Source organism: Gasterosteus aculeatus, chromosome 2, assembly GCF_964276395.1.
Source record: "Gasterosteus aculeatus chromosome 2, fGasAcu3.hap1.1, whole genome shotgun sequence".
Classification (NCBI taxonomy): domain Eukaryota; kingdom Metazoa; phylum Chordata; class Actinopteri; order Perciformes; family Gasterosteidae; genus Gasterosteus; species Gasterosteus aculeatus.
Genome location: NC_135689.1, coordinates 14,261,563 through 14,284,600, shown reverse-complemented (window position 1 = coordinate 14,284,600; position 23,038 = coordinate 14,261,563). Strand labels below are relative to the sequence as shown.

The window sequence follows — 23,038 nt, the reverse complement described above, 5'->3', positions numbered from 1 at the left end:
ATTTTTGGAACGCCCTGCTCACGCGGGGCTTCATTCATGTCGAAAGTGCGCCGCCGAAATGCTTCTCAGGCAGGTTCTGTTATCATAAATCTTCGAGTCAGTCGAGTCAGTCGGCTGGTAATGAGCCGGGTTCTGCTCGGCCAGTGGTCGTCGTGGCGCAGGGGTTAGAGAAGGAGTGCTGGGAAGCACAAGGTTGGTGGTTCGAGTCCAGGCTGCCCCATGTTCCATGTCGAGTGTCCCTGAGCAAGACACCTAACCCCTAATTGCTCCCCGGGCAAAAATGTGAAAAAGCCATGGGTTTATGGCTGCAAACGGGTACAGAGCGCACCTCGATCCAGAGCTGGGGGGCGGGGTATTTGTTCTGCACTCAGCGTGAAGATCTAGTCCATCTGTTTGTTCAGTCTCCTCGTCCGTCAGAACTGTTTGTACTTTTTAAAAGGTGGTTCCGGGATCTTCTCGTTGGATTTGTTTTGTTTTTTTGCGCCAAAATACTGTGCAAAGAAGAAAACAACACACACAACACTCGATTATGTAGACTGGAGGTCAGCCGGGTTTGCGCATGCGCATTGACTACATGCTCGTAAACGCAGCAGAGCAGAAGCACGATTCATATGTTAAGGAAAACACTCCACATCCTCGCTTCATACAGCATGTGTACAATCGTTTTGCGAAAAGTTAAATAAAGCGTTTATCCTAGATAGAGTTTTCAATTCAGATTCAAGTTGTGGTGACATTACAAAATTCCCACAATGCACTGCGTACTTGCGGTGATTCTAAGCTAAACTGTTTACATTTAACTCTCATACATATTGTTTTGGTAGGAATGTTGAAAGCATTTGTTGTATAACGTGTATTTGAATGTCAAATAAATGTAGCAATTATGACATTTAAACAAGAAACCGTAAGCGAGAGTGGCAGGGCGGAGAATAGGGTCAGGCAGTCTTTCGCTGGTACGGTACACACTCTTGGTTCTCTTCAGATCGCATAAATCTTTCGCCTTTTACTAAAGATTTCCGTGGAGAGGACCAATAAGAGTTTCAAATAATTTTTTGATGCCCTGCTCACGCGGGGCTTTCTGATCCTGTAAAAATAAATTATCATCATATTCGGCAATGGCTCCTCCCATTGAGCGATGGCTTGGCAGAGAGCGGAAACATTGAAGTCTACGACCCCAACATTAGAGAAGTAGCCGTTGCTACGGCGGTCACTTCCACTAATGCCGGGACATTTCACTCAGTTATAATACATTTAATTTGTAATGCACTTTATATTTAAGAAAATCCAAAAGTGCTACATGATAAAACAGTTAAGTGCTAACAATAAAAGCACACGGAGAGTTTAAAAAACAAAACGAGTTCACTAAAAAGCTCTCCTAAAAAGGTGGGTTTTTAGGCCACGTTTAAAAGCATCCACAGTCTGTGGTGTCCTCAGGTGGTCACCATGGATGCACTGGTGGGTAAGGAGGGAGACCTTGTACTCAACCCTGAGTGAGGCAGGTCAAGCAAATTTGACTATATTTCACTATATGACTCCAGCCCAAGCTACGCAGTTATGATGCGACGGGATACTCGTGTTAGTGACGTCAGTCAGCAGCGTCGACATTTTTCCCGAAGGACTACAAAAAAGCTTAGATGCCTTCCTCCATGTGTTGTTACAGTCATGCAGACGACATAAAACCACCAGATTAAAAGTATTACTTTATTAACAAGGTTGCAATATAAATTAGTTATGCAAACGATTACTTACATGATCTGCGTTTCTCGGTCATGATCGTTATTTCTCGTGAACGGCCGAATGATACGTCACTATTTAAATATTGCCGCCGCAAAGAATTGTGGGACGGAATGATCTCCTTTTCCATTCGTTAAGGACGGTCCAGTGGTTCATCCAGCATTGCTGTTTTATATACAATTAGTTTTTGTGTAGCTTCTCTTCATTTGGCCAGGATCACTTGTGAAACTAAGCCTGATGTAGGAAAATGCCTTGGAATTTATATATATATATATATATATATATATATATATATATATATATATATATATATATATATATATATATATGTCCGAGACCCTTGCAAATAGTTGGTAAGATGTTTTTAGTTATTTTATTCTACAATTATGATTACGATGCCTGTATTTCTTATACGGATATATAGATACTACGTAAAGGATTTGATTGCTGTATCATACCTAAATAAGCAGTGGTAAATAAGCGGTGGAATAGGTTAGATAGCAAAGCAAATAAATATCTAAATTCATGTATTTAACATTAAAAGTCCATGAAAGGCACTTAGTGATTTATTTATAGCCCAATTTAACCAATATGCTGCAAGGAGTAACAGGAAATCTCACTCTCAAATCCTCTCATTCAAAGAATAGTCAAATTGATTAAAAAATATATTGGTGCGTTTGTTCAATCTATAATATTAATGTTCTACCTTCAGGCTACCTCTACTTCTCTCTGATACTAATGTTTGATCGGATGGTAACTAAAATCATCCAAGCATTTTCATTCCCATGCTCATCCAATCGCAGCCATTATATCATCCGATTGTCTCTTTCAGCTTACTAATGTACGCATTAATCGTTTCTCCGGCTTAAAGTCCCAAAAATATCACAGCAAAATACATTTCTGCTTTTACAGATCAACTGTTGATGCGTCTTAAGGTAACGAATATATAAAATGGCCGAGAGATCCGAATGCGCTGATGTGTGTTTCGGGTTCCTTCAGTGCACGTTGTGTCTTCATGTCACAGTGATCTCCTCCAGCAGATTAGCAGGGAAGTAGCCCAGCTTGCGTCCAGTGCTGACCTTCAGGTAGCCGCCCTTCTCGTCTCCTTTCTTCACAACAATCTGAAACACACAGTACAAACATCTTAGTTTGAATAGGGACTTGATACATCCCCACTAAGTCCTTTCCAGTGACCATGCATACACAATTTTTTAAAATAAACTTATGGGGCAGTTACCTGATCTTTTTTCAGTGTGATTTGTCCCATTTCTCTGTTTCCTACAAAGGAACGTGTCACCTTGAAAACTCTTTCCGATGCACGCACTTTTATGAGGTAGTTTGTGGGGAAGTAGCCTGACTTCTCCCCCATCTTTCCCTGGAAACAGAGAGAGGACGAGCTTTGAGTTCATCCTTCACGGGAAGTGAGAACAAAAAAGGGACATGACTGAAACTGGTTCACTACAAAAGGTGAAAGCTAAAAGAATCAGGAAGAGACGATGTCAACTCACCCTCCACCACTCTTCATTGGAGTCGTCCAGTACTGTGATCCGATCACCCGGGCTAATCCACAAACACACAATACATTTCATTTATCGCTGCTTTTTTGGTCAACAAATACATTTAAATATTATAAAAGTGTGGTGGACTGAAAAAAACGGTATGTTTGAATAAGTAATGTATTATAATGTGTGTAATTACTGCATGTTGGGAATTCTATGCGTCTTTCAAACGTACTGGAAGTCGAGGTCGTCTTTCTCTATGGCCTTGAAGCGGTAGAGAGCCAGGTAGTAGTGGCTCTGGGAGAATGTACCCTTGCTCTGTTGACAAAACCGCACCGATGCTAGTGTACATGACAAGAGATTCATGAGAAATAAATCATATTCTGTGTACCGATTGACAAGTCTCTGAGGCAAATTGGTGATTTTGATCTAAATGTGCAAACAATCACGACTAAAGGTTAAAAATGAATGTGGTGGAATAAAGTATAATATTAGCCTCTGAGAAGTGGAGTAGATATTTAAAGTGGTATGAAAAGGAAACGCGGTGGGCGCTTAGTTACGTTCCACTGCTTTGACTGCTTGGGAGTAAAAGATGTTTTTGAAATGATTGTCTTACCTTTTCATCTGCTTTGTCTCCTCCTTTCTCCTTCTTATCATCAGGCTTCCCTGTAGGAACATCGGACGTCAGTCACCAACAAATCCTGTTCTTTTGACGATGGTCCCAGAAACTCCAAAATTAGTTTTCTTCCTTCACTATTTGGGATGTGTCACATTATCGTTGTTTTTGTATTAAAAATAGTATTTTTCGTTTAGATTTTTTTTCTGTTTTGCATATAGAAGTATAAACAAATTCCTATTTTTAAGATTTAGTTTTTTTTATTGTACTGCCTGTAGTGCGGAGAACACTTTACCTTCTCCCCCCTCCTCATTTTCTTTGGGCTGTTGGTTATTCTCTTCTTCTTCTTCCTCCATCATCATCATCATCTAGACAAAAAAGCTGTTCAGCAAAACTCAACAATAACATCACATTACATATTTCCAAACATTATTTTTAATAATAATGATAAGCATAATATCTAGATTCCTACTGAAATATTTTTTCTCTACTGGCATTCGGCAAATTTAATGAATCAGTAGAAGTTTTGTCCGAGGATTTTAGATTTTGCAAATTTAATAAACGTTAACTGCACACTTACATTTTTCTTGTCATTCTCATTCTTTTTGCGCTCCTTATTTGCCATAATGACGCCGACCCGCAGGGTGTCAAAGACGAGGTCGTTCCGGTTCGGGTTGTCTGGTTTCGGACGAAGTAGTTGACCAGATTATTAAATTAATCAAACTAAATGAATTGTTAGTATATGAGGCACATTGTTCTTCAGTGGACTCACTTGGATCTGGTATGTCACTGGTGTACAGCGGGGAGCTGTAGGCCCTCCTGAAGCCAGGTGGCTGCAAGAAACAGCCGGGGGGGGGACGGGGCGGTTAAGCTGGTGGGAATCTGTACACATGATTTTACTGTTCTTCACAGAGAGGGAACAGGACTCACAATTTTGCCAAAGCACTTCTGGAATTCAACATAGGACTGACATGAGTGGTGGATGTTGGTCTTGCAGTTTTTGCACCTCAGAGCAAACTTGTTGTTCACTGAAAAATAAACATTGGAAGAGCATGAACCAATATTAAACATGCGGAGACCAATCAGATGTATAAGACAGCATGATGTAAGGTTATTGACGTTTGTGTGTGTGTGTGTGTTGTTGACATGATTTCCAATACATACAGACTATCATGCGAGCGCAGACGTCACAGAACTTGGGTTTTTTGCAATAGTGGTCCTTGAACTTGTGGGGTTTGTCGTTGATTCGGACAACAGGTGGAGGAGGTTCTGGTTCCTTCTCCTCCACCTCTACCTCCTCGTCATATATGAAATAGACCTGGTCACATAAAAAGTTATATCAAAAACGACATAAAAGGGCAAGTGTCAAAAATACATTATTTATGTAGGAGTTTTCTTGCTCATGACGCTCACTTCACTTCATCATTTCGCGTCCTTCATCATACTGCACATCTTCCGTTATGTCGAGTTTTTACATAAAAGTTGTTATTAGCGGATCTACTTACCAACCGAATGACCACTTAAAATGATTTGTTCAAACATTTTAATTTGGCCAAAAACCATCAACGCCTGAGGTCACACCGAGGGAAGACTCTCATTGAACTGCCCCCCCTATCAAATAAACCCCCTATTGGCTTTGCCCGTAGCTGCAGTAAAGTATTTATTTCATGTGATGTACAGTTGACGCTGCACCGCGTTCCTTTCTCAGCCGGTGGCTATTTTAAACCAGGCCCGGGAACGGCAGCGCCAACAGTTGGTGGGCCGACGCGGTCCTGTCACTCACAGTGTCTCCTTCCTCTCTCACGACGTTTTCAGGAGCCGGAGGGTTGTCATGGATATCAACGGAGTTTTTGTCATCCTCCCTGACGCACGGACACAAAGAAAAGCAACACAAAGGCACGCGTTGGATCAAGTTGTGCTGCTACATATCGTTACCTGTGGAAAGGTTCCCTCTCATTGGTTTTTAAACATGTAAAGCTTGAATAGTACTTTCATAGTTGGGGTTGAAATACTTCCACAGGACGACCTCAGGGAGTAACCTGATGAACCGGCATGCTTTGTGTCCGTATCAAATTGCCATTCCGCCTAAAAATAGTTGAGTTGATTGTTCATTCTGGGACAAATCGTGTGACACGTTTTCTCAAATGAACGTTTCCACTTTATTCCTCTTGCATTTGAATACATACTGTGGCAGGACTACGTTGGACAGGAGGCTTCTGTGATTTTCTCTCAAGACTGTAACATTTAGCTCACTAGAATTTGAATGGAAACACGATGAAGAGATAAAAGCCGGAAAAGTAGGGCAAGCATTACATTTTGTGTAGGGGAGGCAAATTAACCGTGTGCAGGAAATATACTCACTGGTCCATGTTGTTGGGCGGATGAAGTCACCACTCTCCCACCTACAAAGAGGTTTTGGAAAACGTAATTTAGATCAGTGGGATAATGAAATAACCTTTATTTAATTCAATGAAAGCAACTGAGGTCAAATCCTTTCAACATGATGAGACAAAAGAGGTTGAATCGACACAAATATTGTATAATCAAACAATCAGAAAGGCATCAAGACATGACCAAGTTGATCCCCACGGTTACAAGAAAAGTTTGTGGTTAAAACCTCTGTTAACGTTTAAAAGGGCTTTGAGAGATGAAGGAAGTTGTTAATGAACTAAACCCCTGTCTCTTTATTTATCCGCAATAAATGGGCCTACAAAAAGTAAGTGTTTATAGTTATATATATATACAGTCACTATTATGTTTGTCATGTATGAATTGTGTCTTTGTTTCTTATCTTTTTTCTTCTATAAAAGGATAATTACTTAATATATACACAGCAGTATTTGTTGGATGCAGAAAACAGACCAGTCCAGTGTTGTTAGAAACACAGCACATACAGAGACACAAACCGGATGTATTCGTATGTCTGTGTTAACAACAAAAGTTACATCAAGCTTTGCACTCGCAGACGCACACACTGGACAAATGTCCTTACCGGTCTGCCCCAAACTATTCTAGGGTTGTGAAATTCAATCTCATCACAGCTAAATGTGGCTGCTCCTGCCAGTCAGGGAAAGAACAGCAAAACTCTTCAAAAGTATAAAGGCAATAAAAATCAGTTCTTGTGAATTGGCAACGGCATTCTTAATACAGAAGTTATTCAACCGGTATTTGAAAGCTATATGTTATACTACCTTGATGGAAGGAAATAGATTAGACTGACTTGGTTACGGACACATTTAGTGACCAAATAACCTCCAACTTCAAACTGGAACATACCTTTCGTCAAGATCCACGCGGCTACGAGAAGAAACGACAGTATCCGGTGTGGGCAGATCTGCTTGTGGACGAGTCCTTCACCTGCTGCCGATGACCGGAGTGCTGCACAACCAGTGGATCTGAGAGCAGGCGACCAATGTGCCGCCTCGACCGAGGCCCCTCAGATTTATGTGTCAACTCTTGCAAAGTCTGGGTCCCTTGTCTTTCACCTTTATGGCTTTTTAGGTGATTTCCAGGGGTGATTTCCGGCTCGGTTGTGACACGTATTTCTATTTTTGAGTACTTCTGTGTGATTTTGTGCGTGCTTGTGTGTGTGTGTGTGTGTGTGTGTGTGTGTGTGTGCGTGTGTCAAGCTGACTGTTTGCAACAGCTGGGGACCTCAGTGTGAGCGCTGACAATGAAGCGAAATCAGATACTTTTCCCTTCCTCTTGCTTGGAGACAGACAACAATACAAAAACCTGATGATAATTTACATGTTCAGGTCCCCTGTAAGTCATTGTGAAGCTGACCGACTTTGGAGGTTTTACGAAGAGGGTCAATGGGTATTTGAAAAAATAAAAAACAATATTCCAATTATTTTTGGAGCGTAAAATGGCTCCACAAATGTTGTTAATGATTCACTTTGAAAATGTAAGATTTGTCCTGATGGAGGTGCTAGAGGAAACATTATCAGGTAACCTCACCGGGGGTCTATGGGGGCTCTGTTTACTTCACCTCTCCCCACATTCTGTGCAGTGTGTATGAACTAGGTTGTGACTACCAATTACATTGTTGTGACTTAATAGGATGCACATTTTCACTCAGAGCTTTGAGGGCCCGATCTACAAGAGCATGGATTAATAAGACGTCCCTTTAAGGCCCCCATTGAGCGTCAATGGCACATAGAGCATTACCAAACAGATTTGTAATGAATCTCATGACCCCACACTAATTGCTATGAGCTGAACCAAAGGGCTCTGAGCACGTTTTATTGGGCAAGGCAGCTTTAGTAAGTTTGTCTGTTTCTTTTATCAGCCTTCAGCAATAATCATAGTGTATCCAGACACTAACAACCACACATGAGCGAGATAAAAAAAATGGTATTGCCGCTGCATTCTTTTTATTAAATACATATTGCAATAAAGGAGAATTATTGCGGATGAAGGAAGGAACACTTGTTTTATTGTCCAGTGTCTCCATGTCCTCTATGAAGGAGCTCTGCATTGATCCGTCTGGAGCACTACAAAGGTCCCGTTGCATGTCGGGTACAATACTCCCTGGGCGCTGAGTGCGCATGCCCAACACAAAACTCCATTATTATTTTTTTCGCTCGGAATCTGTTAAAAAAAAAAAGAAAAACAGTGGGAAACTGTGAAATTTGGGATTACATGGATCGCTATGGTTGTCGGAATATATTTGAATGCTCGACGGTTTAGCAAAGCAGAGCGCGAGCAGCGGCCGGATAACCGTGCAGCGGGAGCGGGACATCCTTCAGCCTTGTTGGGACCCTACAGAATCAAGTCTTTTCCAGTGAGTAGCTCTGCTAGCTTAGCGTTAGCTGCTAGCGTTAGCCTCCGAAGCCCAGGCGCAGTAAGATGAAGCGTTAGTGCCCCTTTGTTTTTAAATCGGACCGGCAGACGTTACATAAACGCCGAGCGCTGGCGGGTCGCGCCGATGCGCGGGGTTCGATCATGGTACTCTTTATTTTACGGCTATTTATTAGCATCGGCCGTTTTCAAAACATTCTGTGGTTAGTCCGTTAGCTCGCCAGCTAACTCTCGATTCTCCCGCGAGCGAGAGAAGCGGAGACTCCAAAACTTCGCCAACACCGAGAGCTTGACGCAGAGAAAAGGTCGATAGGTTCCTGCTAACATTAACGTTAGCTGACTGTCAGTGAGTAAGTGCAACCTGATCGAACCCAACGCGTTTTTATTTTACCGATCGGTATTGTGTCTTGTAACGTGTAGCTAACACGCAAGAGTTTTCCATCGGAGTGTTTAGTGCGCCTGACAGCTGTCACGACAACAGAGTACAAAGTAGGGTAGCTTACTAGCTTAGCTGTTAGCTTAGCCGATAGCCTTCCTGCTATCCGTCGTATAAGTTAACTTAGATGTTGCACCGTGGCTACACACTGTGGATGTATCCACTGAGTACCACTACAATGTCCTCCCGAGATCTGTTATTTTCACTTCGCTCGCTCGTTCGCTGCGAGCTGCTCGTTTAGGAGCGTTAGCTAAACACCCAGTGAACCAGGGGCCTTTCCAAACACACCCTCCCACTTCAAAGTAGCCGCAGCTTTCTGTGAAGTTGTATTCTTCTGCAGAGAGTAAATGCATCGCATGTGATCTTTTTTTATTTGATCTCACCATCCGCAGGAAATGGTTCATCACACGAGACATTTACCTTGATTGCCCCTGTCACGTTACATAATACAACTACCTTCCTTTTGCAGGCTCTTTATCTACATCCTAGATACTACTCGAATGTGAACTGAACAGTTTAGATCCACAAGACTCTTCATCTTCTAAACTCAGGATCTGGGTGTTTGGGCTTCACGTCGGCTTTCACTGACAGCCTGTGTGCATCTAACCCAGCAGTATGTGCACTGGGCAGTGGATCCCCTAGCCAAAACAGATCCTGGCTTCTCAAAGATGACAAGGTAAGCACTTACACTGCCCGGACATCAAACCAAATCATTCTTTTCTTCACCCCCCCCCCAACCACCCAGTGGTGATTTTGGGGGTATTGAATGAGAGACCACACTGTAGACTCTTGATTTGTCAGGACCCCCCCATACATTTAAGAAGTCTAGTGTCTCTGTGGGGACATGGGAGACGGTTGGAAAGTAAGATTGAACACTGAAATAGTGCATTACATTTAATTAGAAGCCTTTAACGTACAGATAAAGGCTTCTAAATTCTAGTAGACTGTCGATGATGGTCACGTTTCGTCGTCTTTTATGTTGACATTTGGTGTTGTGTAATCACATGAATGTGTGACGCAGCTAAATCATGGCATATACATTTAAGTTCCTTATCTTTACAGGAAACATTTAAAATTCTGTTCCACATTTAGGATGCACGTGTTAACCCTGATATACTTGAAGACTTCACAGCACAGACATTTGTTCATTCATTCTATGCATCATTCATGTGCTTATTTCGAGACTTGCATTGAGGCGACAACAAAATACGCTGATTAATTTTAAGTAACTTGTACGTTTATTAGTATTCTTTTGAAGCCTTAGGTCTTGAAAATAAACGTGACTATTTTAAAGCTCAGTCAGGGTGTCTTTACTAACATATATTGAAATGTGATGCTGAATATTTATCTAGTTTTTGAATACTCCACACTCCTTTAGTATGTAACTTCTAAAAAGAGGACTACAGCATTGAGGAAAATGTCATTGTTTTTGATGCATGCAGTGATTTAAAGCCCCTCAGGTCTTTTAAACAAATTCGACCTGCATGTAAAGAGAAGATGCATCAAGACTCTGCTGCTTTTGGAAGGTGCTGGCAGGCCGCAGCTACAAAATGATGGGAGGCAGTGAGACCGTCAGTGGGGACAAGGATGGGGTCCACGCCACAGCAATACACGTCCCCATCGGCTGGCAGAGGAGAATGGAGGGCGGGCAGGTGATCTATGTCAGGTGGGTTGGTTCAGTAAGCAGACGCAGACTCATTACTCCTGCTTTTATTGGTACTTGCGGTTGCGATTTTAATGTTTCTGCTTATGAATGTTTGCGAGTGTTTCATTTATTCTGGAGAAATAGGGATGCTGGTTTTGCACCACATCTTTCATTGGTCAGTGGCTTGGCTCGCGTTTAAAAATTTGACTGGGAGTCAGGAACCTGATCACATTCTGATCAGTTCCTGTATTTTGGAGGCTTATGTTCTCACTGCTTCAAAGGTGGGCAGCAGATTCTGATATTTTTAGTTTACTTTGTTCATTTGCAAGATTTTGCCCTTGTCATTCTTAATCTTTGCTGGACGTTTTGGGGTTGAATTTCTTAATAGTTAATCAATATTTCCCAGATATGATAACGGATTTATTTATATTTTCTCATGATTGGTGGTGATTTTTCTTATGACACAGACTGCAATGAGTGTGCTGAACGTTGAGCTTCTCGTTGTTCACATATCTGAAGTTTTCTGTTCCAATCTTTCCCCGTCTTCTGTTCATAGTCCCAGTGGCACTGCTCTGTGCTCTCTGGACGAGGTCAAGACCTACCTGTTGACTGATGGCACCTGCAAATGTGGTCTTGAGTGTCCACTCATCGTCAATAAGGTACAGTCTATGCTCTTTATTATTTTTTAAATGTGTTATTGTTGTGCTCGTACATTAAGGTCGCCACAGAAACCGGCAAAATAGTCTAAGTATAAAGTTAAAGATATCCAGATAATATCTGGACTTTTGAGCTTTTAGACGTAGCAACTCTGTGACACTTGAATGTGAACTTATATTTATATAAGCAGGACGATGACTTTTGGCCCCTTCAAACTCACTTGACCACAAACATTGTTTGTTCGAACACTGAGAATATCAATACATGTCCTTGTGTTAACCGCAAGTGTTTTGGTATTGCTGTTGATTTAAACATGCTTCCAATATCAGGAATCCTGTTTGCAAACTGTAAACTCGTGGAGATATTAAAGGAGAAAACTACTTATTGGCAGCACTGGAAGATTCAGGCATGTGACGTACCCACGTGTGTTGAATGGAATATCTATGACTAACTTTTTGAATTAAGTTGGTCCAACTGTAGAATCATGGCTGACCTTTTTCTTCATAAAAAATGTGTGTGCACTTTGTCTGCAATAAGCAACAGTCTTTGTGCGCACATTGGAAGTCTATAATACCGCCACTGATGCCTTAACAGTCATGCATTTGATTCAATATTTTGCAAAGAGTTCTCTCCGGATGTTCTCCAATCCTCTTCTGTTTGGCGACGTGCAGGTTTTCAGCTTCACGGTGGGCGTGAAGGTGGAGCAGCACAGCCAGCCAATAGGCAAAGCCGAGCAGGACATGACCAAACTGTGTAACCACCGCCGGAAAGTGGTAGCAATGGCAGCGCTGTGTCGGAGTATGCAGGCCTCACAGCTGCCCTTTGCCAACCTCCATCATCCAGGTAAACGCCGAGTCATGCCTGATACTCCTGCACCTGTGGACAATCACACATAGAAAAAAACCCTTTAAATGATCTATTAATAGCTTTTCTATACATATTCCTCATTATTGTTAAGGTTTCTCCAGACTCCTGGTCATGTGTATTAGATTTGACCACGTAGCATCGATGCTGGTTTGCATGCGCTGCGTGCGTAGTATCCGCCTCGTGAAGAGGGCTCTTATGGGACCATGATCTCACAAATCCCCCCCCAGGACCCGACCCAACCCAAAGTGACTCTGTGGGAGAGCTTTGTCCGTATCGTCATCGTGATGGGATGAATTAGAATTTAACTGAGGCTGTTATTATTGGGCTCAACCATGCATGTAAATAAGTGTTGTTACGGATCATAAAACCGTTTCGGATCGTATCACAAAGCCGCTCTGCAAAAAGGCAGCAAATGTAACTTTTTAGAGATCCGTTATCATGTTTTTTTCATAGTAAATGCTGATCCAGATTGTTTGCTCATACAGCTGGTCTACAAGGCACATGCCACTATGCCAAAACAATTTTTTCTCATTTAAAGCACAATTTAAATGGTCAGGAAATAAAGGTTTGTAATTTTTATGGATTAAAATCTTGTCATTAATAGTTGTAATGATGTTTTATAAGCTAGTCGGGTTAAACGGCTCATAATTCCCTTTCTAAATGCTATTTCTGAAGTTGTGAAAACATATTGTTCTAACACGTTTCTCACCACCCTGAGATGTGAACATATGATAATGTCATTTTCTGTTGCCTAATACTCCAAACCTTCACTTTCCGCATGTCAGTTTAAAACAGGGTTTTGTTGTTTACAGTAACACCACAGAGCATAAATGCAGATTAACCTGTATAATTAATTTGCGGTTCACATGCGTGTCAAACCGCGCTGGGGGGGGTTTGTACTGATCCCGGATCACCAGCGGTCCTGTTAAACCACTAATTCTTTGTCCTTCAAAAAACCACATGCCGTCAAAAGACCTATTCAGATATTTCTGTTTACTTTGTCCCTCGCTGCTGTTCCTCCCATTTGCTCTCTGTCTCTTTCTCTCTCGCTCTCCTTGAAGTCCTATCCATCTGGTTTGTGTCTGTTTTATGAAAATCAACTTACGTTAACAGAAAATGCTCCGTATCCATGTTTGCATATATTTTTATGGATTTCCCTTGAAGCAACGACTGAAAGAGCTGAATGTGTCTGGTTTCCCTGTGAGGGCCATAAGGATTTTCAATAGAAAATGTTCTGGATGTTGCGTGCGATCCGCTCCCCCACAGTCCGTGATGGTCGCTGGTCCTTTGGGAAGCAGGTGGGCGTGGGTCCGAATAAACAAGTGCTGTGGTCAGTGCGGCAGCCGTCTGCCATGCAGAATTAAATGGAAACAGCGATACTTGTGAAGCGTGTTTCATGGACACTTTGTTTGCTCCGTAGTCTGACAGCGCTCAGAAGAACCGTCCTATTGATGCGTTCCCGTCAAACCGTATCCATTTGTGTTTGTATTTCTAGTTGGTCGATAATGTATTTGAGTTGAAAGGTAGGCTTTTAAAGAATGAGTGTGCCCTCCTCACCGACTACCTCTAGCATTAAAAAAAAAAGTTCCACTGGAGCACGCAGACATTTATTAAGAATTATTTATAAATAATTCTCAGTATTTAGTTTCTACTTTATGCAAGATCTGCTAGGAAAGCCTTTAACGTGACTTCACCATGACCCACGTGTGCCTGTGTGTCCACTTTCAGAGGTGAGCGGTGCAGTGGACAGCCGCAATCCAAAGCGAGTACTTGTGGATCGGGAAGAAGACGACCACAGCGTTTACCATTCCAAACTCCATCCGGTCCCGGCTCGAACCCGCAGCCACCTCCATGTGAACCCCTCTGCCAGCCCCAAATCCTCCCCCCACCAGTTCATTTACCCCAACAATGGCTCCTCCCCTGTCCTCCACGCAGGCACACACTCTAACCACCCCTTAGATGCGTTAAGAAGGCTTCAGCATGCTCCTCCTATTCCTGCCTCCTCCAGCCCTTCCTCCACCTCCTGTTTCCCGGCGTACAGCACTGCCCAGAGGTCACCTCGCACCCCCACCCCTCAAGGTCAAAGAACTCCCAAAACTCCAGAGACTCCGGGTTCTCCACGGCTCGGGCCCCTCTCCACGCCGCCTCTCTCTTGCCCTATGACCATGGGTGCAGGGGGAAGAGGAGTGCAGACTCATCTTCCTCATGGTGTCATTGTGGGAGGCTCCCCCCTCTCTCCATCTCCCTCCCTCTCCCCGTCGGTTCATAACATGAACTGTGTGTCTCCTCGCCAGCGGTCCCGCCACCCTTCCGCCTCTCCTTCTCCTCTCTCTGATCAGGGAGGAGGCCTAACGGCTGCAGGAGGAGGGCCGATGGGAAGTAACATGTCTCAGAGGAGGAAATCCACCTCTTCCTCTCCCGGCTCCCCACTCCCCGGTGGCTCCCCAAACCCCAGCCCCCACTTCCCGAAGTACAAGCTGGAAGACCTCTTGGAGCAGTTCAAGAACTCAGGCAACAGCAGCACTAATAACCACCATCTCCTACTCCCTGCTAACCTTTCCTCACTGACCAACCAAAGCAGTAGCAACCCGAATGCTCCCCCCTCAAAGGCCTCAAAGAGCCCCATGAGCCCCATTTCTCCTTCACCTCTGGGGCCGTTTCTGAGCCACCATCACCGCCATCAGGGGAAGCTGTCCCACCCAACCTCTTTCCCTGCGAGTAGCCTGCTCTCCGCGGCTGCCAAGGCTCAGCTGGCTAACCAGATAACCCACGGCCAGAGCTCAAAGGGGCCCAGCAACCTGGTGAGCCTGCCCTCTTCTCTGGAGGTCCTGCAAGACGGACAGCAGCAGCAACACTCATCCAAGGTAACGAACAGCACTTTACACAGTAGCCACCCTCCCTCCTTCAAAGCTTCTACTAGGCCTCCCCACCCTTCCCTTGCAGAAGCCTCCTCCGTCCTTTTCCCTCCATCCCAGTCGCTGGCTTCCTCCCTGCCCAACCTACCTCCCACAACCGAGCGCAACGCGTCGCACAGGAAGCGGCAGCGGCGATCTCCCACTGTGCTCAGCATGCTGAGAGACACCCAGCAGCTGGCCAATGGGCTGCAGAAGACCCCTCCGGGAGACGGCTCCTCTGCTACAGTCATCAACCTGTCCTCCTCTTCCTCTTCCTTCCCCACCTCTTCACACTTCTCCTCTACCTCAGCTGTGCACAACCAGAATGCGGCCGTTCTAGAAAACCACCATCACCACCACCATCTCTCCGGGCAGACGCCGAGGCTCCCCGTTTCTCGACAGGTGGCGCACCTCCCCAGGCCTCCTAGACAAACCGAGGCTCTGGATTTCACCACAGGCCTGCCGCCCACCCCTCTGGGCTTGGACCCTCCCACCCAGCCGCTGTCTGCTCTGTTGCGCCTGCTCAGCGTGCAGAACGCGCAGGCCGCAGCCTCGGCATCAAACTCTGCTCAGCCAGGGCCTGTGGCTCTTGAAGGAGGTGGACACACTAACAAACAGAGCCCGAGGCGGTCGCCCTCGTCTCCCGCCTCTCACTCTACCGCCAGGCAGCCGCAGACTCGCTCACCGTGCCCAACCAGTAACACTAACCCGCTAGCCTCGGCGCTTCGGCCGCTTTCTCCTCCCCCGACTTCCCCTCGGTTCAGATCGGTGCAGTCTCCAACGCGTCCTCTGTCCTCTAAATCCAGTCCTCTACTGAGACATTCTGCTGGTTCGACGACACTGCCCAACTCTAATTTAGCTTTACACAACAGCTGCAGCCCATTTCAGCACGCGTTCCAGACTCCGGACAAGCAGCAACTAACCGAGAATCGCGCTCTTACAATGGAGTCCGTTTCCCAGGAACGATCGCAGGAAACTTCACTACAGGGCACTGGGGCCACTGAGATCGGTACTAACAGCATACATTCATCAGTGGACCTGAGCCATTCTCAAGGCAGTGTCTCTACGGCGATATCCAGCTCCCCAAAGCCTCTTGATCTTAGCAACCATGTACTGGCCCTCCTGGCAGCATCTTCCACCGCGCCCCAGGGGGAGGGCAGCTCCTTTGACAGTACCACCGATGTTGGGATGTCTTCTCAAGGAAATCCCACTGCAGGTGAAGATATTACGTTTTTTTTTTCTCATAGGTTATTGATGTGTGTGCACGTGCTGTTTTCTAGCCAACTATTACATACCTGTATGTGTCAACAATCCGGTTTAAATCCTGTGTAAAACACAGCACATTTACCCACCTCCAGGCGCTAATATGTGTTTCCTGATTGATAATTCAGCCCTGACCAGATGTGAATGATTCATGTCTCTCTCACAGGGCAAGATGATCCTAGATGTGTGGATCCGCAGATCTCCATGGTGACCAAACAACATCCAGTAGCCACGAGCCCCGGGGATAATCCCAGTCATCATCCACCTTCAGCTGTGGGTGACGCGCCCTCTCCCTTACCTCTGGCAGAGGCCTTCCCCTTCATGAACCAAGAGCAGCTGCTTCAGCTGCTGTCATCCACAGGGGGTCTACCGTCCCTCCTGGACCCAACAGTCCTGGCGTCATTGCCCCTAGGGGGGCTATGGTTGGGAGGGCAACATGCACAATTACCCCCTGCGACTGCACCACAACCACCACAGACTCTTGCAGAGCAGCAGCAATCCGAGCAGCAGCAGTTACTGATACAACAAGAGGCACAGCAGCACAACCAGGATCAGAAGCAGCTAAACAGCAGTTCTCTGTTTCCCTTGTTGCCCTTGTTGACCGGTGCACAAGGGGAGCTGCCTCTGAACCTTTTGGGCCTGCTGAATCCACTCCCACATCCGGCCTCAACCCCTAGCCCGGGACAGGAAGCTGATTTAGGGCTAAACGATAAACCAAGCCTTCAGGCTTTGATAATGGCGTCCTGGTTGCTCGGGCAACAGCATGCTCCTTTGTTACCTCTATCCGGGCTAGGTCAGTTGAGCCAGGTCAGCTTGGAAGTTCCTCTCCAGCAGCCACAACACATCACTACCACTTTGGAAGGCCTCACCTTGGACAAGGCCTCCGGCCTCCTGGATCCATCAAGCCTATCGGTGGCGGGGCTCTTGGAGGTCGCCCAAGGCCTCCTCCCCATTCCCCCAGGAGCCGAGGGCGCTATCCAAGCCCTACAGTCTCTGCTCCTTCCTGGCGCTCTTCCTCCTCCCCACGCAGCCTTCCTGCCCCTCAGCCCTGCCTTGCTCTCTGCTGCCCTGAGTTCTGCCGAGCTCCACCCGTCTCCCCACCCCCAATTAGCTTCTGCACAGCAAACCCAACATACCCAACCTCAGGTAGGCCTCCCTACCCGATGGTGGTTTCCTCTGAGCTCCCTGTAGTTTCCCTATGAGCTCATTTCCTTAACTGCTCCATGATTTTCCTTTTTAAAAAAACTGTTTTTCCTTTGTAGCTAAATTATTTACCTCCCATTTTTTGGGGGGTTGTTTACAGCCGGTCTTTTACAGACAATCAAAGAATGTGTCCGTCTTGCCAGACTGTATTTCTGACCCCGTTGATACTTTTGTTTCACTCCTCATCGGTCCTGTACTTTACTCTATTTTTAAAGGTACCTACTGATGCTGGTGTTGACACCCTCATCCCCCTCTCCCTCCAAGGCAAAGACAACCCCATCCTCCAACAGTTACTGCCCACTTTGCTCAACTCTGCTCTATTAGGTGAGTCGATGCACACCTTGTGTAGCACATTTTTATTTTAAGAATAGCCTCTGTACAAAAATGTGTTCTCTGTATTAATTCTTGAAACATTGCAGATATTTTGTCTTAGTAAGCCGTTAAATCAGTACAATTATGAAAACTCTTTGCAGGAGATCTTGCTGGCATCACAGGACTCCACAACATGTTGGGGATTGGAGCAGGTTCCATCCTCCTGCCCCCAGTCCAGACCTCCGCTTTGGGCATGCCCCTGCTGCAGGGTCACGATGGAGCAATCAGCTTGCTGAACAACCTCCAGGTAGGTGACTGGCTTGTAGCTCCGGGGCCGAGCCATTCAGGGGGCGGCTTCGCATTTTGAAGTGGCCTTGACTGTTGCTTTTGTTGTTTAAATTGATTGACGTCACAGTGGCCGGCTGTATCAGCTGTCGCTGAAGGTAATTCTAAAAGTAACTAAATGATTTTGCTTTTGATGCGGTGCTCTCTAAGTCGCTACCCACTTTAAAACTGAGTGGACTGCGAGTCAGAGTGAGCGGTCTTCTCCTTATCGGGTCGAGTTGCGTTCACCCAGTGAAACCTATTTTACTTACGTACTCATCTTGTGCTAATAGGCTATTACCTTTATGAACTGAATAGTTTTGGACCAGGACTGTTTTTCTGGCTGGTCTATTGCAGGATTTACTTAAATGGCAACAACGGTGGGTAATTTGCCATTGGATTCTTATTTAACAATGTCGAAATGCAATGTTTGTTCGTTAAGGCTGATTTTTTTTTTTCTTTTCTTTTTTACATTTTTCCTCCAGCTAAACCTTGCACCACCCTCCGAAGGAGACAAGCCAATGTCATTGCAGGAAACGCAAAATCCCGCCCCACAGGAAGACATTCCAGCAAGTCAGACGGCTCCCCAAGGAGAACCCAGTCCCGATCCCGTTTCATCCCCGGCCCATGAACGCAGCCCGCCCCCACAGCGGGTATCTGAGGGCAGGTCTGTTATCGATCCTTACACCTCTTTCATGGACACGATCTATACCTCCTTCCTTCAAGTCAGTGCTAAAGAGCAGGAAGGCAGGGCCCACATGGGGCCATCTGACCCCACTTCACCCTTCTGTGCCTTACCACCGGTTTCTTTCCATGTGGAACATCACACCCCGTCCACCCCTGTTCACACTCTGCCCCAGGCAAGTGCTCCAGTCTCCCTCAGCCCCCGTCGGGCCTGTTCCCTCCACAACACAGACTTATCCCGACTCAGCTTGGAAGCAGCAGCAGCCCATTCCCCGGCCCAAGGGACCCCCAAACCCACAGAGGGCGAGTCTACGTCCCCTTTACAAAGGAAACCGCTCATGGTAGAGGGACATGGACATCCTCAGCCTCCTCTGCCATCCATGTACTTTGAGGAGGCGAAGACAGACTGCACAGGGCCTGCTGCGGCTGTCTGCCCCTATGTGGAGGCCGGGGTAGATAGGCAGGGGCATCTTCCCCATGCGGGGTACCTCAGTCCCAGGGATGGATGCAGTGGGAGGCCAAATGAGGAGGCTGCAGGGACATTGCTGCGCCCTGAACAGGAAAGGGTGAGCGCCTGGGTCTCCTGTTTGCTTCCAACTTCAAAACAACATTTTATATCACAAAGTGGGACTGCATGATTGTCCTGCTGAGACACCCGCATTTAGTAGAGACCAATGACTGTGTGATTGACAGAATGACTGCATTTGTATTATGATTTTACCTCAAAGGATCAGGTGGGAGCAGCAGGTGGAGCCAGAAGAGGAAGGAAAAGGAAACAAACGTAAGTTGTCTTCTTAATAGTTACTACTATTATAGGGAATACTTCTCAGAGGGATTCCCCGTTTAAAGCAAATTCCGGTCGTTCTTCCACTGACATAATGACTATTGGGTGTATTTTATTTATGAGTGTGCTTCCTACTTCTCCATTCAGGCTACAGAATGTGTTAGAAGACTTCAGAGACATGGACGCTACAGCACTAGAGGAAACCAAGGCAACGGTGAGACTCGCTTATGTATTTCTTTAATTATCAGATGGTGTTGTTGACCTGTTGTTGGTTACTACAATCTTACTGGTATTTTCCAGAGGTCTTGATTTTCTTTCCCACGTTAACGCCTAAATCAGTGTCCTTTCCCCTCGCTCCACCATGAGGTTAGTATTTTTCAACTTTTCATCTGCCCAATTACGGTGACGATGGTAAACATATCTGCTAAGCAGGAGTACGTTAGCATTGTAATATCATGGAGTATCATGAGTATTTTCGCAGCATCAAATGGATGCTTTACTCTCTTTTGAATGAGCTTTAAATAAGACCACATTATCTTGGTTGGCAGATCAAGTTGCCGCGTTGTCATACATTTGTACTTTCTTTTGTTTTTGTCCATGTTGCTGTATTTCATTTATTTTTTTACTTCAAATGGGTTTAGTGGTGAGATTGTTTTCACAATTGCCGTTTCCAAGCTCCAGATTGCTAAAACTGCAAAAGCAAGGCACAGAATCTGCACAAGTTTGAGGGGTAGTATTCTGTCTCATAAACTGTACTCTTACGACCCTGTGAAGGAAACCAAAGCAAGATGTGAAGATGAATCTTTTGGTTCCGTAATGGGAATGATGTTGCAGTTCTGACCACCGCAGGGGGGGGATGGAAGGGAATACTGCTGACGTGACTGTGATTCCTGTCTCTGTCATCCTCCAGACGGCACTGCTGAAGCCTGAGAGGTCTGTGCGCGGCAGGAGGCGGCGTGGCGCCCGGTCTCAGAGGCAGTGATTGGCGGAGGGAGCTGTAGGTCAGAGCTGTTCACCAATCAGAGGCCGCCAGACGCCTCACTTTCCCCCGACAACTCTCCATCATCTTCACTATTATTATTATTATTTTTTTTTTTACTTCAACTGCACTAATATTATGCCGTTGTCATGTCAACCGTTGTCATGGCAACCACTATGAAAAAACACATAGGAGAGATCTAGTCTGATCAGTTAATTTATAAAAATGTGTAAAAACTAACTGAAGTTTTGCGGATATTTTTTCTCTTAGGTCTAGTTCACAAAGTAATGGTTGCTTAACATTTTGATCGGAGATCTGTTAATTATGGTTAAAAAAACATGAACTTTCTCTTCTCATCAGTGTATAACTGAGTCAGGTTGAAGCCCAACTACTTGAACGATGCTCTCTGTTGAACGTGTGTGTGTGTGTGTGTGTGTGTGTGTGTGTGTGTGTGTGTGTGTGTGTGTGTGTGTGTGTGTGTGTGTGTGTGTGTGTGTGTGTGTGTGTGTGTGTGTGTGTGTGTGTGTGTCTTTGTGTCTGTTGGACAACAGTGCTGCTGCTGCTGAGCCCTTCACTGTCCGACCGTGGAAGTTATTTTCATTCTAGGAAATGAGGCCCTATCTGTTATTTCGATAAAGGGTTCTCTGCAGAGCGACACAGTGGTTCTAATGCAAGGAAATGTTTTGAAGGGTTTTCGGAAGGTGCTGGAAGAGAATATAAAAAGAGTTTTTTTCTGTCACAGTAAAGAATATCCTCTATATAGGACAAGCCAAGGAAATAATGTTCTCCTTATCAGGTTTATGAATGCGTTTACATCAGCCATTTCCATCATGATTCCATGTGAGATTCTTCCTTGTGATTTGTACATCACCAATAATTCTCTGAACTGAGAAATCATTAACTTAAAGTTTATTTACCACCTTTGACTCATGAAATGCAACCCGTCAGGAAACCCTGGCAGGTCACTGAGTGAATCTGACGACCTCCATTTATTAATATTTTTAAGGTCCACGATGAATGTGGAACAATCCAGAAAAACTTTTGAGCATCAATTGTCGCTTTTTAGCAGCCCACTTGCATTTCACATGCTGTCATTTGTCACTGTGAATAATTACACCAAGCTGTGGTGTGATGGACCATACACACACCCAAATGTTCACTCCTCGGCGGGGAGATAAATGTCTGGAAAAAGGGTATTTCAGTCTAAAATTAAATATCTGCAGGAAACCTAATTTCATATAAAGTACCGTATGTGATTTGGTTGGTTGGATGAATGAATGAATGGCTGGATGAATTCAACACAGTGAGCGAGAACGTCTGATGTAGATCTGTTGAGTCTGTGTGTTACTGTGGATATTTGAGAAATATCTTCCCTCTGTCTCTTCATGTCACTGTTTGAGCTCTCCTCCACACACTGCCCTGCCCAAAAGTACTGGCATCTCTTGCTGTATTTAAAGATAAAAAAGAAAAAGAAAGTGAAAAAGAAAGCAGATTATGCAATTTCTACACTTGGAGATTTGTATATATGTACAGTTAATGTGTTTTATTTTGATTTTATATTGTTAGAGAAAGAGACGAGAGAGAAAACAATGAATTGTGAATTTTTCTGGAAATTGTAATTAAGTATTTTTCTCATTCTACCCCTTGCTTTCAATACTTATGTTTAAAAAGACAATTAAATTGTGGACTGTAGCTTTCTTTTTATATGGGAGTCTTTTTTATTTAATATTAAACTATTTACAGAAAATGCACCTTGTGTTGATTTCTCTTCTGATAGGATGTGAGGAAATTGCCTCAAGCTCTCAAACCTTGTGAGTTAAGGATTGTCATCAACAGGAATAACACTGTAACAGGCTGTTACTACAAAATATTAAGACGCTTGAGCTTAACATAGCAGTATATCTGCGGCATTACTGTCAATGGACATATTCAATATGCTCAAGTCCCAAAGATTCTTATTATTAACCACAATTGCAATTAAAGTTCATTAAGCTGTGTTTTTGGACCAGTTTTTTATTCCGGTTCTCTTAAATAATAACGCATTTAATTAAAACTCGACCAATCTATATGGGGATGCAGATAAATATATAATGGAAGCTCTGTTGCCTTTGTTCACTCATTTTAAGTATTTCTTGGTGACGATTTGACATTGTGCAGCATCATCCCAGTCACACCGGACACTGATGCTGCTTCAACGACCCACACATGAGGTCATTTAATCACTAATCTCCACAGCATCTTTACACCTTCCAAGAAATGCAGCCGTGTCGGAGAAGGGCCGAAGCACGACTGAATGAATCCCCGCATCATCGGGCCTTTCGGCCGCTTCGCGTGAAGTAGC

General features: G+C 44.8%; 2 protein-coding genes and 1 non-coding gene across 8 annotated transcripts; 2 read left to right on the top strand and 1 right to left on the bottom strand.

Annotated features, from left to right (window-relative positions):
- The first annotated feature begins 959 nt into the window (after positions 1-959).
- On the top strand, positions 960-1,073 carry LOC120829999 (U5 spliceosomal RNA). The gene has a single exon (XR_005713773.1). It is a non-coding gene; the product is annotated as a U5 spliceosomal RNA (small nuclear RNA).
- Positions 1,074-2,261: 1,188 nt separating this feature from the next.
- On the bottom strand, positions 2,262-7,457 carry stac3 (SH3 and cysteine rich domain 3). Of its 2 annotated transcripts, XM_040194306.2 has the most exons (14): positions 7,123-7,429; positions 6,839-6,903; positions 6,208-6,248; positions 5,630-5,708; positions 5,011-5,164; positions 4,777-4,874; positions 4,619-4,679; positions 4,427-4,524; positions 4,142-4,214; positions 3,847-3,896; positions 3,466-3,548; positions 3,240-3,291; positions 2,969-3,106; positions 2,262-2,852 (listed from the first exon to the last, which is right to left on the bottom strand). In XM_040194306.2, the coding sequence occupies exons 3-14, from the start codon at positions 6,213-6,215 to the stop codon at positions 2,745-2,747; spliced, it is 1,002 nt and encodes a 333-aa protein (XP_040050240.2). In that variant the 5' UTR covers positions 6,216-6,248; positions 6,839-6,903; positions 7,123-7,429; the 3' UTR covers positions 2,262-2,744. The 2 variants fall into 2 exon arrangements, with proteins under 2 accessions (XP_040050240.2, XP_040050239.2); XM_040194305.2 differs by lacking the exon at positions 6,839-6,903 and having other exon boundaries at positions 7,123-7,457.
- Positions 7,458-8,355: 898 nt separating this feature from the next.
- On the top strand, positions 8,356-22,446 carry mbd6 (methyl-CpG binding domain protein 6). 5 transcript variants are annotated; one of them, XR_013451412.1, is made up of 14 exons: positions 8,356-8,632; positions 9,555-9,761; positions 10,612-10,751; positions 11,287-11,389; positions 12,059-12,230; positions 13,983-16,364; positions 16,578-17,557; positions 17,830-17,938; positions 18,088-18,233; positions 18,736-19,500; positions 19,663-19,715; positions 19,866-19,932; positions 20,019-20,084; positions 20,629-22,446. XR_013451412.1 is itself a non-coding variant. In XM_078084429.1 (13 exons), the coding sequence occupies exons 3-13, from the start codon at positions 10,636-10,638 to the stop codon at positions 20,698-20,700; spliced, it is 4,965 nt and encodes a 1,654-aa protein (XP_077940555.1). In that variant the 5' UTR covers positions 8,356-8,632; positions 9,555-9,761; positions 10,612-10,635; the 3' UTR covers positions 20,701-22,446. The 5 variants fall into 5 exon arrangements, 3 of the variants coding, with proteins under 3 accessions (XP_077940555.1, XP_077940564.1, XP_077940558.1); XM_078084429.1 differs by lacking the exon at positions 20,019-20,084; XM_078084438.1 differs by lacking the exon at positions 20,019-20,084 and having other exon boundaries at positions 8,359-8,632; positions 9,700-9,761.
- The last annotated feature ends 592 nt before the right edge of the window (positions 22,447-23,038 follow it).